General features: G+C 45.3%; 1 protein-coding gene and 1 non-coding gene across 2 annotated transcripts; both read left to right on the forward strand.

Moving 5' to 3' along the window:
* The first annotated feature begins 230 nt into the window (after positions 1–230).
* On the forward strand, positions 231–3,699 carry LOC136493012 (probable LRR receptor-like serine/threonine-protein kinase At3g47570). The gene is made up of 2 exons (XM_066489040.1): positions 231–2,871; positions 2,942–3,699. The coding sequence occupies exons 1-2, from the start codon at positions 270–272 to the stop codon at positions 3,289–3,291; spliced, it is 2,952 nt and encodes a 983-aa protein (XP_066345137.1). The 5' UTR covers positions 231–269; the 3' UTR covers positions 3,292–3,699.
* A 542-nt stretch (positions 3,700–4,241) lies between these two features.
* Positions 4,242–4,380, forward strand: LOC136495060 (small nucleolar RNA Z247). Its single transcript, XR_010768848.1, has one exon. It is a non-coding gene; the product is annotated as a small nucleolar RNA Z247 (small nucleolar RNA).
* Positions 4,381–17,267: the final 12,887 nt, after the last annotated feature.

Consider the following 17,267-nt stretch of genomic DNA (forward strand, 5'->3'; position numbering starts at 1 on the left):
TCTTTAGTTGAATAAGGCACTGGCAAGCATGGAAAATTCTCCATGGACCACGTTTCTTCTGGGCACCTTCGTTCTGCTTTCTCATGGCACTCCTCATCCACCCATCGGTCATCGCAACAGGTAAGTCAGCGTGTAGTCCAGGGCTACTTATTTTTTAGTATGACAGGACAGCAAGAGACGAATTATTTATAGTGGAATCTACACACCAAGGGATCCCAGAAAGAAAAGGAAAACACAAACACACACACTCTCTTCTTAGACGTGGAGAGATGGCTCATGCACTCATGTTTCTTCTCGTGGATCATCTTCTCATCTTCCTGCTCTCCAATCCAATCGCAATCTTAGCTGCAGACTCGACCAATAATTCCGAGATCGAACTGCAAGCCCTCCTCAACTTCAAGCAAGGCATCACAAATGATCCTTCTGGCGTCCTTACCTCATGGGACATTAGCGGCTCATTCTGCACATGGAGAGGGGTCGTCTGTGGTAAGGCCCTTCCCCCTTCCCGTGTTGTTTCACTGGAGCTGAACTCTTTACAGCTGGCTGGGCAATTATCTCCTTCTCTTGCTAACCTTACTTCGATAATACGGTTAGATCTTGGAACTAATTCGTTCCATGGACCCATCCCTGAGGAGTTGGGCACACTTCCTAAGCTTCAGGATCTGATCCTTGCAAATAATAGCCTGTCTGGAATTATCCCTGCTAGTCTCTTCAAGGACTCATCTCGACTTGTCGTTATCAATCTTCAAAGGAATTTCTTAAATGGGCCTATTCCAGATTTCCATACTATGGAAACTCTGCAAATTCTTAACCTTGCAGAGAACAACCTTTCAGGAAGAATACCTCCATCATTAGGAAATGTTTCTTCCCTCACGGATATACACCTTGATTTAAATATGCTAGATGGATCAGTTCCAGAGACTTTAAGTCGAATTCGAAACCTTACTGCTCTGACTTTACGTTACAACCAATTTGGGCATTTCCCAGCAGAACTCTACAACATGACATCGCTGAGAATCCTTGATTTAGGCAATAATGATCTTTCTGGATATTATATACCAGCCACCCTTGGCAACTTGTTACCAAACCTTGAAATGTTGATCATGTCAGGTGACAATATCACAGGACTCATTCCACCATCACTAGCTAATGCATCAAAGCTCCAAGAGATCGATCTTTCCTATAACGCACTAGCTGGCCCAGTGCCGCTTCTAGGATCTTTACTTCACTTACGTGTACTAAGTCTAGGAAGTAACTCCCTAAAGTCTGATAACTGGGCATTCATTACCTCTCTGACAAATTGCTCCAATCTAACAATGCTGATAATGGATGACAACAGGCTTGACGGAAGTCTGCCAATTTCTGTTGGCAATCTTTCATCAAATCTGCAGAGATTAGACCTTGGAAATAACCAAATCAGTGGAAAACTACCAGAACAGATAGGCAATCTTTCACAGCTACAATTGCTTGCCATGGACCAAAACTCGATATCTGGAGAGATTCCTTTAAGCATTTGGAACCTAAGTGCCCTGGTAGTTCTAAGACTATCCCAGAACAGATTGTCAGGTCAGATCGCACCTGGAGTGGGTAATCTTCAGCAGTTAACCCAGCTTTCTATCGATAGCAACAGTTTAAGTGGAAACATACCAGCAAGTTTAGGGCAGTGTCAGCGATTGACAATCCTAAAGTTGTCTTTTAACAACCTTGATGGATATATACCGGTTGGACTGGCAAATATTACAACCCTTTTTAGTTTGGACTTGTCGAAGAACCATCTTATTGGATCAATACCACAATCCATCGGTTTGCTTGAACAGCTTGTCCTTCTAAATATTTCCCACAATAACTTGTCTGGGCAAATTCCTCCTTCACTTGGCAATTGTCTTTCCATCCAACAGATTGATCTTTCTCAGAACAACTTAACAGGACAAATTCCAGATTTCTTCAACAACTTCAATGCATTGGAGCTACTTAACCTATCCTACAACAATTTTTGGGGGCCAATTCCAACCGGAGGAGTATTTCAGAATACCACGACAGTAATCTTAAATGGGAACATAGGGCTCTGTGTAAATGCAACTACCTCTGCATCTGTATTCCCTGTTTGCCCCGGAATAGCAGCTGGTGGAATAAAAAAGAATGCACACTTCTTGTTAACAGTAATTCTACCGATTACTATTGCCTTATTCTTATGCTTATGCTTATGCTTATGCATCATTGTTGCTCTTCTGAAGAGAAGAACACACAGAGAGACTGCTCCATGCTACAAGCAGACGATGAAGAAGGTATCCCATTTTGACATCCTTAAAGCTACAAACTGGTTCTCTTCTGCAAACAAGATCAGTTCAAGCGGCACCAGTTCTGTCTACATTGGCAGGTTTGAGTTTGACACAGATTTCATAGCCATCAAAGTGTTCCATCTGGACGAGCATGGTTCTCTAAACAGCTTTCTTATGGAATGTGAAGTGCTCAGAAACACCCGCCATCGCAATCTTATGAAAGCAGTGACCTTATGCTCAACAGTGGACATGGAAAACAAGGAGTTCAAAGCTATAGTTTTCGATTTTATGGCCAATGGAAGCTTGGATATGTGGCTGCACCCAAAGTTGCACAAAAATAGCCCCAAGAGAGTTTTGAGCTTGGGCCAGAGAATAAGAATAGCTATGGATGTGGTTTCTGCTTTGGACTACATGCACAACCAACTGACACCACCTCTAGTTCACTGTGATCTGAAGCCAGCCAATGTTCTTTTGGATTATGATGTCACAGCTCGAGTTGGTGATTTTGGATCTGCAAAGTTTCTCTCTTCAAGTCTTGGCAGTCCAGAAGGTTTTGTTGGCGTGGAAGGAACTATTGGATATATCGCACCAGGTAACTTCCCCTCTGTTATATGTTTCATAATATATTTTTCTTTGCTAACATGGAATTCTTGTTTTTTCAGAGTATGGAATGGGGTATAAAATCTCAACTGGGTGCGATGTGTACAGTTTTGGTGTGTTGCTACTAGAAATGCTCACCGGAAAGCGACCCACTGACATAATGTTTAGCGATGGTATGAGCCTTCACAAGTTGGTGAGCTCAGCATATCCAAATGGACTTCACGAGGTTTTAGATCCCTACATGTTCCAGGAGCGAGACCTTGTAACGCTGCAGTGTTATCTGGTACCATTGGTTGAAGTTGCCCTATTATGTTCCATGGAGCTTCCCAAAGATCGACCAGGAATACGAGATATTTGTTCGAAAATATTAGATATCAGCGAGGCATTCCTCAAGCCCCGGTGTCTTTATTGAATAAAATTCAACAGTGTGGACAGTTTATCATTTGCTATAAACTAGAACATCTTAAAGGAAAATAAGAAACTACCCTCTTCAGTATCTCTGGCAAAAATGTATTTTCAAGGTCTCCGGGCAAAGGATAGTTGCTATATTTGTGTAAAATTATTCTCAAAAAAAAGTTCAGTAGTTACTTTTGTTAGATAAACAGGTATGCATGTATGCTGTACGTGTCTTCCTAATCTGTAACAACCAAGGATATCTTAGCCCAGGAGAATAAGTAGTCCCTGAGAATAGGTAATCCCTGTTGAATAGGAAGACCTGGTAGTTTGTGAGTTGTTATGATTCAAAAAATTCTCGTGGACTAGCACCTGGTTGTTGTACTCTATGTAAAGACCACGCACAGAGCTATTCTGTGCAAAGAAGCTATACTCTCGATATTCAGAGACGACTTTCCTCCCACGCTCTTGCGCCTCTGATTTAGACTCATGGCTTCAAGCCGCGCTAGCTCCGCCAATCCCCTCTTCAGCATTCAAGTCTCCGAGAAGCTGACCAAGAGTAACCACGCGCTATGGCAAGCGCAAGTGCTTACCGCGATACGCGGTGCCTGAATGGAGGGGCACATCAACGGCAAGACCGTTGCCCCCGACGTGATCTCCGAGAAGGCAGCAGATGGCAAGACCGTCAAGACTGCAAATCTGGCGTATGAGGAGTGGTTCGCTCGGGATCAACAGATCCTGGGGTTCCTTTTTGCATCTGTCTCCAAGGATGTATTTGTGTAGATTGCTACATCACAGACGGCAGCACAGGCATGGCCGACGGTGGGAAGCTGGTTCACCGCCCAGAGCCGCGCACGATCCATAAATGTGCGCCTTGCCTTGTCCACCATGCAGAAGGGGAACTCATCCGTCACTGAGTATTTCGGCAAGATGCGTGCACTCAGTGATGAGATGACAGCAACTGGCAAACCACTTGATGATGAACAACCGACGGCATACAGCCTCAATGGATTGGATCTCGACTTCAATCCACTGGTCACTTCCCTTGTTGCAAGGGTCGAGCCTGTTTCTCTCAACGAGCTGTACTCTCAGTTGCTCGGTTTTGAGGCAGTGGCGACTCAGTGTGAACGCCGCAAACAGAGGTGGTCGCTATTGGTCCCTGGCTGCCCTGCACACACTATTGCTACAAATAGAAAAAGAGATTTGAGAACAGCGCACACACACTCAGCACAAGCACCAACGTTGGCCGAAGCCCTGCCTTTCTATTTGTGGCAACTAAACTGAATATTCCATTGCCCTTTGGATGGAATATATACAACTCTAGTTGTTCCTCTATCAGGTACATAGTTATTGGCCAACTACCTACTCTTGAGTACAAGAGTACACTAACTACCTCCTCCTAAGATACATAGTATACCAACTACTCCTAGCAGTACAAAACTTACCTTAGCCCACTACCAAGATATGGCTGATCTAATAGCTACCAACTAATGTACTATAGGTGGCCTATTTCAATACTGTTATAGCTACAGGAACTGGTCGGCAGAGACGATCAGTCCCCAACTCCCAACAGGGAGTGGTCGGCCGAGCCGACCAGTCTCCAACCAAGGAGAAATGGGGAGCAGCAAATTATGTCTAACAATTCAAGACCGAGGCGACGGAAATGGGGAGCAGCTGGTACTTGTGCTGAGTGTGTGTGCACTATTCTCAAATTTCCTCTTCTACCTCTAGCTATAATGAACGAGTGTGTGTTGGTAAGTTAGTTGCTTACCTGTGTAGGCATGGACGTCGCAATCGCAGACGCTGAGGACAAGCACCTCGTCATGGTCGTGGAGGTCAACAACGCCAACAATTTAACTAGCAGTGCTTCAACTCCGGCAATATCGTCAACACCAGCTCCACTGACGATCGGCCCCTATGTCAGGTTTGCTACAAGAAGGGTCACAATGCCTCCGTATGTTGGCACAGGTTCGATGAAAATTATGCCCCAGATCCAAAACTTGTGGCCGCTGCACAGCACTCCTACACAATTGACACCAATTGGTACACAGACACTGGGGCGACCGATCACATCACCAGGGATCTGGAGAAGCTTTCAGTACGTGACAAGTACCATGGCAGTGATCAGATTCACATTGCAAATGGTGAAGGTATGGAAATTAAACATATTGGTCACTCCACCCCCTGGTCGCAATTAGCATCTAAAAAATATTCTTCATGTTCCATCTGCCACCAAAAATTTAGTCTCTGTTCATTCGGCTTGCTAAAGATAATTCTGCCTTTTTAGAATTTCACCCTGAATATTTTTTGGTTAAGGATCAGGCCATGAAGGACACCATCTTTGAGGGCAGATGTTACAAGGACCTTTATCCTCTCCCTTTGGCATCAATAAAGTAGGTCTTCAGTGTCGACAAACCATCTGTATCACGGTGGCATGATCGCTTGGGACATCCATCTCTTCCCATTGTCACAAGAGTAATTAGCAGTAATACTTTGCCATGTCTTGCTGAGTCAAATAAAGAGTCTGTTTGTGATGCATGTCAACAGGCCAAAAGCCATCAGCTTCTGTACCCTAGGTCGTCTAGTGTTTCAAGTCATCCTTTAGAACTCTTTTTTCTGATGTTTGGGGCCCTGCACCCTGTTCCGTTGGAGGAAATAAATATTATGTCCAGCTTCATTGATGATTATAGTAAATTCACTTGGGTCTATCTTCTAAGTTCAAATCTGATGTGTTTCAGAGATTTCATGAGTTCCAAAATCTTGTCGAGAGACTCTTTGACTGAAAAAAATTGTTTCTATGCAAATTGATTGGGGTGGAGAGTATCAAAAAATTCATCCTTTTTTTTGAAAAAGTCGGCATAACTCATTTTGTTTCCTATCCACATGCAACAAAATGAAGCTGCCGAGAGGAAACATTGACACATTGTTGAAGTCGGCTTGTCTCTCCTTGCACGTGCTTTTATGCCCTTTAAATTTTGGGACGAAGCTTTCCTTGCTGCCACATATATCATAAATAGAATTCCTAGTAAAATTATTTCCTTCACAACACCCCTTGAGCGTCTTTTTAAACATCAGCCCGACTATTCCATCCTTCGAGTTTTCGGGTGTGCTTGCTGGCCCAAACTTCAATTTCGTTCTAAACAATGCGTGTTTCTGGGTACACCAATATGCATAAGGGGTTCAAATGTGTTTCGTCAGGGCGTGTTTATATTTTCCGAGACGTCACTTTTGATGAGTCTATTTTTCCCTTCTCCACTTTACACTCTAATGCTCGTGCTCGTCTTCGCTCCGATATTTCCCTTCTTCCTCCTAACCTTCTAAATCCTGTTTATGATCAAGGGGAGAATTTATGGGTGATCATATGTTTAATTATAATCCTTCTACCCTGTTTTTGTTGAAGAAAATAGAACAAATGATACAGGAGTGGATGGAGGGAATGGAGGCACTATTGAAGAAAATACATCAACAAATAATATAGGAGTAGATTTGGATCCTCGGGATCGGTTCAGGTGTCCTTAGAATCACCTGCTGGCCAACCAGAATTCCATCCAGCCAATAATGCTACTCCAAGATCATCCGAGGAACCAGAAGCTACGATCAGACCAAGGACACGGTTGCAGGGTGGAATTCGAAAGCCAAACAGTACACCGATGGCACTATTAGGTATGGATGTCTCACAGCTTCTGGTGAACCTCAAAATTTAGATGAAGTTCTAGAGAACAGAAATTGGAAAGAAGCAATGGATGCTGAGTATATGGCATTGATGAAGAATAAAACATGGCATCTAGTTCCTCCACAAAAGGGAAGAAACATTATAGATTGTAAATGGGTGTATAAAATTAAAAGAAAATCAGATGGTAGTCTTAACAGGTATAAGGCTCGCTTAGTTGCAAAAGGCTTCAAGCAGAGATATGGTATTGATTATGAAGATACCTTCAGTCCAGTCATTAAATCAACTACAATCAGAGTTATTCTATCTATTGATATCTCTAGAGGGGTGGAGCTTACATCAACTTTGATGTTCAAAATGCTTTTCTTCATGGTGTTTTAGAGGAAGAAGTGTACATGAGGCAGCCTCCATGGCATGAAGACCCCTCGGTACCAAACTACCTGTGCAAACTAGATAAGGCCCTGTATGGGCTTAAACAAGCACATAGAGCATGGTTCTCAAGATTCAGTGCAAAGTTACAAGCACTAGGTTTCAAATCATCAAAGGCAGACACATCATTATTCTTCTACAGTAAGGGAGATGTTATGTTGCCAGCTCTACTCCAAATGTGACAGTAGCACTGCTACAAGATCTCAATCAGGAATTTGCTCTAAAGGATCTGGGAGATCTTCATTACTTTCTGGGTATAGAGGTGAGCAAGTTACATAATGGTATTATAGGATCTCAGGAAAATTATGCATCGGACATTCTTAGACGGGTTGGTATGAACAACTGCAAACCTGTTAGTACACCTTGTCTACGTCAGAGAAATTATCCTTGCATGAAGGTTCATTACTTGGTCCTAGTGACGCAACTCAATATAGATAGGAGTGTTGTTGGTGCCATGTAGTATTTAACTCTGCCAGATATTTCTTTCTCAGTTAATAAGGTTTGCCAGTATTTGCACACTCCAACCACAGTACATTGGGCAGCAGTTAAAAGGATTCTTAGATATATAAAATACCCGACCAAGGCTGGACTTCATATTAACAAATCTTCTTCCTTGCTCGTTAGTGTCTTTTCTGATGCAAATTGGGTCGGTGCTTGGATAATCGATGTTCCACCAGAGGTTTCGCTGTTTTCTTAGGTCCCAACCTTGTTTCTTGGAGTGCTCGAAAACAAGCTACAGTGTCAAGATCAAGTACTGAGGCTGAATATAAAGCACTTGCAGATGCTACAGTAGAAATCATGTGGATTCAAACTCTATTGCAGGAGATTGGAGTTCATGCTCCTAGAATAGCCAAGATTTGGTGTGATAACATAGGAGCTAAATATCTTTCTGCTAATCTGGTTTTTCATGCTCGTACTAAACATATTGAAGTTGATTATCACTTGGTTCGAGAAAGGGTCACTAGAAAACTTCTTGATATAGAACATATATCCACTAAAGATCAAGTTGCAAATGGCTTCACAAAACCTCTAGGTGTGCGGCAGCCAGAAATCTTCAAGAACAATCTAAACATGAAATTAAATTAGATTGAGGGGGAGTGTTAGATAAACAGGTATGCATGTATGCCGTACGTGTCTTCTTAATCTATAACAACCAAGGATATCTTAGCCCAGGAGAATAGGTAGTCCCTAAGAATAGGTAGTCCCTGCTAAATAGGTAGACCTGGTAGTTTGTGAGTTGTTATGATCCAAATCTCCTGGACTAGCACCTGGTTGTTGTACTCTATGTAAAGACCACGCACAGGGCTATTCTGGGCATAGAAGCTAACACGAAGCACTCGTACTCTCGATATTCAGAGACGACGTTCCTCCCATGCTCTTGAGCCTCTGTTTTTCACAACTTTTACTTAAGAAATCTTGTTTGTGGAGTCGTCTCTTCTTTTTCCAGGAGCCAGTTGTAATTCTAGCCGCACCCTACAATTGGTTATAGAGGCACAGCTGACTTATTGCACCTTATAAAATTGATTTTTAAGGGCGGTTGATAATGCTGACCCTCTATTGTAATGACAACAGGTGTTACCAACCACCCCTAGTAATGGTTCGTCTCTAATAGTACTATGCATGTAAGTTCATAATTGTTTCAAAAGAAGTCGGACTAAGACAAACTTTATATCAATATTAGAGGTCCACGAGATAAAAAACTTTGTAGTCGATAACTTCTTTTATTTAAGATTATTTAGGGGTTGCAATATACAGTATGTTTTAAATTCACATATCCTTAATTTTTTAATTTTTTCAAATGACTTTAAATGAAGACATATTATATACCAAAGTTATAGTGTTCAAAAAGATCTAAAATTTTGTAGTGTTAATTGTTTTAATAAGATCATTTAGATCCCTGAATATTTAATAAAAGAAATAGCATGTGATGCCGGGTTACAACTGACTTTATAGTGTGGTGGTCTGTGAGATTTTTCCTACTTTTTTAGTTGCTTCATGAAGCCACTTGGTGCGACATGGAGAGATGAAACGAATTACTTGCATCGTCTTCCATTTACATGTCAAACTAATATGAAATCTCAGGTCTCAAATATACTCCATCCATTTCAAATTATAAGTCATTCTAACTTTTTTGGAGAGTCAAAGCATTTCAAGTTTGACCAAAATTATAGAGAGAATTATAAAAAATTATGACATCAAATAGATATACTATGAAAATATAGTTAATGAAGAATCTAATGATACTTATTTGGTAGTATAATTGTTATTATTTTATAATATAAATTTGGTTAAATTGAGATGCTTTGACTCTTTAAGAAAGTTGGAATGACATAATTTGGGATGGAGGGAGTAGTTGCTAATAATATGTCATTCTTGAATCCCTACATCACCTTTTGATGCAATTCCACTTCCCATCAACCTTTGTTAAATGCTTATGTTTCTAAAGTATTACTCAAATCCTGTGGAAACGTATAGGGAATTTTTTCTTGAACACACAAGAGTGTTGCGTATCTTTATATACATTAAAAAGATGAAAAAAGTATAAAAAAAGCCTCTAAAAACAGAACCAGACGTGCAAAGTTCCCACTCTTTCTCAAACACACACTTCAGAAACAAATAAGGGAAGACACACGGAAAAACTTGGGAGAGACCACCAACAATGGAAAAACATGTTTTCTTATTATTTTTAGAGTAAAGTATATTTTCAACCTCCAACATACAAGATAGTCTGATTTTTAACTTTGAACTATGAAACCAGGTAACAACCATCCTCCAACTGCCAAACTGGACAAATTTGGTCCCCTAACTGGCTTCCAAACTACTTTTTATTTTATAATAAGAATAAAATCTGATTTAATCTCTAAGAATTCATAATTAGTTTATTTTAAATCATAAAAATGAAACTAGTTCTAGTTTTCTTCTAAAAATGTCATCTTTCTTACGGTGCTATATTTATAGTTATTCGGACCTTACTTGTTTTAAATAAATAATGGACACAAGCAATAAATCCATAGGAATACAAATAAACCAATTCCAAATACTTATATACATATAGGTCATAAACAAGTAGAGAACATTTTTAGAAAAAAATGATACTAGTTTCATATTTTCCTGATTTAAAATAAATTATGCCCTTTGAAATTGCTGGACATGTAGTTGCAATCCTGAGTAAGTTGGGTACCTGGATTTATTCATGAAATTTGGATGGTCACAAAATGGATGGATTTTAGTCAATGCAATTTTTCTTTCAACATTTTGCACATTTTCTTTCTAATAAAATCTTTGTTGTTTTCTTATCAGAAATCCGATTTTTAGTATTCGAATTTGGTATAAATATTAAATGTTCAGTCTTTAGATTTAGATACAGACTATCTATGTAGGGTTTTGACCCTTTTAGAGCATCTACAAGAGACTCTGTAAAATTTAGATCCAAATTTCTAGTTTTCGAGGCTCTTTAAAAATAATGGCTCTCTAAATAGAAACCAGTCCATTGCAGATTCTCTATTCTATTTCATTATCTATTTGGATGATATGCTACAGAGGCCACGTGGGGGAGAGGGATTTGCTTGGGGGAGAGGAGCGTTGGCGGGAAGAGGTTCCAGCAGCCTATGGCGAGCGAGCGCGGCTCGCCTTCTTTGCAGAGCGGGATTTGTGGAATAGCGTCCAGCTACTTTTGGACAATACGGAGACTCTATTGGAAGCTGGATTTTGCACCAAAATCTCTAACCCGGATAATGTGGACAATACGTTCGCTGGTCTTTCCTCAGTTATGTCACGTTGGCAGGTCTTCCATAATTAAGTCAAGTCAATCATGCCTTCAACTCCATGGTCCATTACGCGTTTTATTGGTCTACTAGTGTTTGTGGTTTCCCTGTACTTTTCCATCGCTCCCAAACAGATTAGGGGATCAGCAAGTCAATAGTTAGTCCTGTGATAAGTCCAGTCCACAGTATCCTAGTCAGTCAAAGTATCCAAATTATTCAAACAGCTATATAAAATGGAAAAGAGATCTGAAATTTCTATTTTTCTTCATGGTGTATCTATTAGGGGATCGGCGCGCCCGGTTGCTAGCCATCCATAATATTATGAGATGCCGTTCAGTTTTTTCAAGAGTCAACGACCTATGCATCGGCTGGTCTATTTACATGGCGAAGAGATGGAAAAAAAAAAGAGAAAGGAACTGGAAAAAAGAAAACACACTTCTCCGACGTGAAGAGAGACGGCTCATGCACTCGTCTTTCTTCTCGTGTTTCATCTTCTCATCTTCCTGTCCAATCCAATCGCAATCTTAGCAGCAGGATCGACCAACATTTCCGAGATCGACCGGCAAGCCCTCCTAAACTTCCAGCTAGGCATCAGCGATGATCCACTTGGCGTCCTGAGCTCATAGGGAAACGTCTCATACTGCAGCTGGAGAGGGATCACCTGTGGTAAGGCTGTTGAAAAATCTACTGCTTCTCTGTGTGAACACATGGCAGGGGAAGGCGACGCCAAAAAGGCTCCCTGCTGTGGCACTGTAGCCACAGCAGGGGCAGGCGTCGAACGACTCTCCTGTCGCACTGTAGCCACAGCAAGGGCAGGCGTCAGAGTCAGTCCTGCTGTCACATCTAGTCACTGTAGCAGCACGGTAGCTGTACTAGGACTAGATGGATAGAGTTGTATATATAGTTTGCCACTGCAACTCAGTAAAAGGAGCGAGTTCAATTTTGCCATCTCCTTTGCAGACCTTCGGCCAACACTGGTGCTTGTGCTGTGTGTGTGCTCTGTTCTCCCTCTCTTCTTATACCTCTAGTCATAGTGTGTGGTCGGACAACGTTTGTCGTGGTCGGAAACAGTGGTGAGTGGTCGACTCATCCATGCCGGTGATTCTGTGGGCTAACAAGTGGTATCGGAGCCATATAAGCGTCGTCGCCGGACTAACCGCTAGCGATGACGGACGATTTGGAGATGGGCGACAGCAGCGGAGCTGCTGTGGCTGTCCAGCCACGATAGGAGGTCGTTGTTTGCACGGTGTGGGAGGTCAGCAACACCAGTTGGCTGACGCTGACTCGCACCAACTACGGATAGTGGTCGGTGACTATGAAGGTCAAGCTCAGAGCCCGACGGCTCTAGAATGTTGTTGACAAGGGCACCGACAATGAAGAAGACGACATATCAGCGCTGGAGGCTAACCTCGCTACTGTACCGACGAACGCCTGGAGCAAGCGACAACAACGAAGGAGAGTGGCAAACTGCTACTGATAGAGGAGGAGTGATCTACTCGGAGAAACTCCAGGGTAGCCTCCTCCAGCCGCGGTGGCGATGGCAAGCGCTGTGGCAAGGCTTCTTCAGAGAAGAAGAAGCAGGTCGACCCCAATGCCTGCCGGCGCTATGGGAAGATAGGCCAGGGTAAGGGAGTGCCCAAATCACAAGCAGGAGAAGAAAGCTGAGGCTCATCTGGCGCAAGCTAATGATGATGATGAGGCCACTATCCAGATGACGACGTTCTGTGAACTGCACGACGTCGAGGCTGAGAAGAAGGGAGAGGTGATGACGGTGAAAGGGCCTGGGAAGACCCTGAAGGCTGTCAACCTCGACGAACCGCGCGCCCAAGTCCACCTCGGACGTGTGGGCGGAGAGAAGGAGCAGCGGTGGTATCTGGACTCTAGTGCCAGCAACCACATGACGGGCTCCAAGGCAGCCTTCTGCGAGCTCGACGACGATGTGACAGGCACGGTGAAGTTCGGTGACGGCTTAAGGGTGGCAATCCAAGGGCGCGACAACATCATCTTTAGGTGTTAGAATGGCGAGCACCGCGCGCTAACAGATGTATATTACATCCCGCAGCTGCGTTCAAGCATCATCAGCATTGGCCAGCTAGATGAGTACGGTAGCGAGGTACTGATCAAGGACAGAGTCCTCAAGATTAGATACTGAGAGCAACGACTTCTTGCTAAGGTGAAGAGGTCCCGAAACCGGTTGTACCTGCTCAACTTGAAGGTGGAGCAGCCCGTGTGCTTAGCGGCACGGCACACCGAGGAACCATGGCTGTGGCATGCCTCGTTCGAACATCTCAGCTTCGACACGCTTGGTCGGCTAGAGAAGATGGTCCGAGGGCTACCTCACATCAAGCACGAAGGCGAGCTGTGTGACAGCTGCCTGGCTAGGAAGCAGAGGAGGCTATCGTTACCAAAGGCGGCCAAGTTTCACGTGGTGGGCGCTCTCAAGCTCGTCCATGGTGATCTCTGTGGGCCAATCACGCCAGCAACAAACGGTGGTCGGTGGTACTTCCTCCTGCTCGTGGATGATTACAGCCGCTACATGTGGCTGCAACTCCTGACAAGCAAGGACGAAGCGGCGGCGGTGATCAAGAAGTTCAAGATGCGCACGGACTCCAAGAGCGGCAAGAAGCTGCGTGTGATGAGGACTGATCACGGCAACGAATTCACTTCGGTGGAGTTCGCTGCGTACTGCGCGGATCAGGGTTTGGTGTGACACCACACCGCGCCGTACTCGCTACAACAGAATGGCGTGGTGGAGCGGCGGAACCAGACAGTGGTCGGCATGGCTCGATGCATGATGAAGGCCAAGAGCATGCTGGTAAGGTTCTGGGGTGAGGACGGTGACCACGACAGTGTTCATCCTCAACTGCACACCCACCAAGGCACTAAAGGGCAAGACGCCATTTGAAGCTTGGTATGGGCGCAAGCCGAGCATGTCCTTCCTCTAGACATTCGACTGCATCGTCCACGTCAGGAAGACAAAGCTGGTCGTCACCAAGCTGGAGGACAGGAGCACACCGATGGTGTTCCTGGGCTACGCGGAAGGTACCAAGGCGTACCGGCTCTACTGACCCACGTGGAGGAAAGGTGCTTGTCTCACGCGACATCGTGTTCGACGAGAAGGCAGCCTAGGACTAGAATAGTCCGAGCACAGGGGAAGCTGGTGGCTTCACCAGCACCTTCATCGTCGAGCACTTGGTCATCCACGGTGGTGGAGACGCTGGGGAAGAGGAGCCAAGCACTCTGAGAGGGGTGCCGAGCACTCCAGCGATAGAGCCGAGCACTCCTAGAGGGATGCTGAACACTCCCGTAGTGGAGCCGAGAGGTCTTGCAGTGGTGCCGACCACTACAAGACTGGTGCCGAGCACTCCGAAAGGGGTGTCGACCACTCCAGGAATGGTGATGAGTGGTCTAGGAGTAGCGCCAAGCACTGCAGCTAGGGTGCCGAGCACTCTAGGTGCTGTATAGACCACTCCAGCGGAACAGGGAACTCCATCGACGCCGATCGAGTTCGCCTCACTTCCAAGTGGCATCACTGAGTTCGTGGATGCCTTCTAAGAAGGTGAGGAGGTGCGGTTCCGTAGGCTGGACGACATCATCGGCGACACAGGGCACTCAGGCCTGGTGGGTAGGCTGCTTAATGACACAGAGCTGCTTCTCATCAGTGCAAAGGAACCATCCACGTTCACGCTGGCTGAGTGCGATGGAAATTAGCGACGGGCAATGCTAGAGGAGATGAAGGCGATCGAGGAAAACAAGACTTGGGAGCTCGTCGATCCACCTCCTAGGATGCCGTCCGATTGGCCTGAAGTGGGTATACAAGGTCAAGCGGGACGAGTACGACACCATTGTCAAGCACAAGGCGTGACTCATCGGCCGAGGCTTTGTTCAGTGCGAGGGCATCGACTTTGAGGAAGTCTTTGCGCCAGTAGCGCGCATGGAGTCCATCCGACTGCTACTAGCTTTGGCTGCAGCAAAGGACTAGGCGCGTCCATCACCTGGACATAAAATCGGCCTTCCTCAATGGCGAGCTGGCGGAGACTATCTTCGTCAGACAACCTCTAGGTTTCACCATCAAGGGAGCGGAGCACAGGGTGCTCCAACTACGCAAGGCGTTCTACGGGTTGCGGCAGGCCCCATGAGCGTGGAATGCCAAGCTTGACGCCACGCTGGGCGAGCTTGGGTTCACGAGGTGCGCAACTGAGCATGCGCTCTACACGTGGCGACGGGGAAAGGAGGAAGCTCATCGTCGATGTGTATATGGACGACTTGATTGTCACCGATACGCGTGTAGAGGACATCGACAACTTCAAGCACGAGATGGCGGCTCATTTTCGAATGAGCGATCTCGGCACACTCTCCTACTACCTCGGCATCGAGGTGAGATAGGGGAAGGAGGCGCTCACGCTCGGTCAGAGCGTGTACGCTCGAAGCTGTTGGAGCGGAGTGGCATGGCCGAGTGCAAGCCATGCGTAACTCTGATGAAGGAGCGGCTGAAGCTGACGAAGGCCAGTACCGCGTCAAAGGTGGATGCAACACTCTACCGGAGCATCATAGGCGGTCTGTGCTACCTAGTCCACATGAGGCCTAGACATTGCGTTCGCCGTGGGCTACGTCAGTCACTTCATGGAGGATCCCAGAGAGGATCATTGGGCTGCAGTGAAGCGGCTACTGCGCTACATCAAGGGGACGGTGGATCACGGGATCGTGTTCCCTAAGACCAGAGGAAGTGGGCTGCAGCAAACTGTGTTCAGCGATGTAGACATGGCGGGGGACATCGACGGACTGGTGGAGCACCTCTGGCGTGCTCGTCTTCCTCGGGTCGACTCTAATTTCATGGTTATCACTGAAACAGAAGGTGGTGGCTCTATCTATATGCGAGGCAGAGTACGTGGCGGCGGACCACAGCAGCATGCCAAGCTGTGTGGCTGCGCCGGCTGCTGAGCGAGCTAACTAGTGTGGAAGCTCACCCACCAGCACTGATGGTGGACAACCAGCCCGCCATCGCCCTCGCTGAAGAATCCGGTTCTCTACGACCGGAGCAAGCACATCGACGTCAATTTCTACTTCCTCGAGGACTGTGCCGATGTAGGGCAGATCGTCATCGAGTTTGTCGAAACTGGTCGGCAACTCGCTGACGTCCTCACCAAGCCGCTCGGCCGTCTTCGGTTCACGGAGCTGAAGGAGATGATCGGCATGGAGGGGGTTCAAGGGTTAGCAGTAGGATTAGGGGAAGAATTATTGAATAATCTACTGCTTCCCTGTGTGAACGCACGGCAGGAGAAGGCAGCGCCGAACGGCTCTCCTGCCGCCCTGTAGCCACAGCAGGGCAGGAGCCAGAGTCAGCCCTGCTGTCACATCTAGTCACTGTAGCAGCATGACAGCTGTACTAGGACTAGATGGATAGAGTTGTATATATAGTTTGCCACTGCAACTCAGTAAAAGGAGCGAGTTTCAGTTTTGTCATCTCTTCTGCAGAGCTTCGGCCAACGGTGGTGCTTGTGCTGTGTATGTGCTCTGTTCTCCCTCCCTTCTACCTCTAGCCATAGTTTGTGGTCGGACAACGTTTGTCGTGGTCGGCAACAGTAGGTGAGTGATCGACTCACCCGTGCTGGTGATCCTGTGGGCTAACAAAGGCTCTTCCACTCTGAGTTGTTTCACTAGACCTGAGCTCGCTGCAGCTGGCTGGATAATTGTCATCGTCTCTTGCTAACCTTACTTCGATAATACGGTTAGATCTTGGAACTAATTCGTTCCATGGACCCATCCCTGAGGAGTTGGGCACACTTCCTAAGCTTCAGGATCTGATCCTTGCAAATAATAGCCTGTCCTGCTAGTCTGTTCAAGGACTCATCTCGACTTGAAGTCATCAATCTTAAAAGAAATTTCTTAAATGGGTCTATTCCAGATTTTCATAATATGGCAACTCTGCAAACTCTTAATCTTGCAGAGAATCAGCTTTCAGGAAGCATACCATCTTCAATAGGAAATATTTCTTCTCTCCGCATTATTTTGCTAGACCAAAATAAACTTACATGATCAATTCCAGAAAGTTTGGGTCAAATTTCAAAACTTCTTGAACTGGATCTGAGCTTCAATTGCTTGTCAGGGTATATCCCCTTGCCTCTTTACAAT

Source organism: Miscanthus floridulus, chromosome 11 (assembly GCF_019320115.1).
Source record: "Miscanthus floridulus cultivar M001 chromosome 11, ASM1932011v1, whole genome shotgun sequence".
In the NCBI taxonomy this organism is placed as follows: domain Eukaryota; kingdom Viridiplantae; phylum Streptophyta; class Magnoliopsida; order Poales; family Poaceae; genus Miscanthus; species Miscanthus floridulus.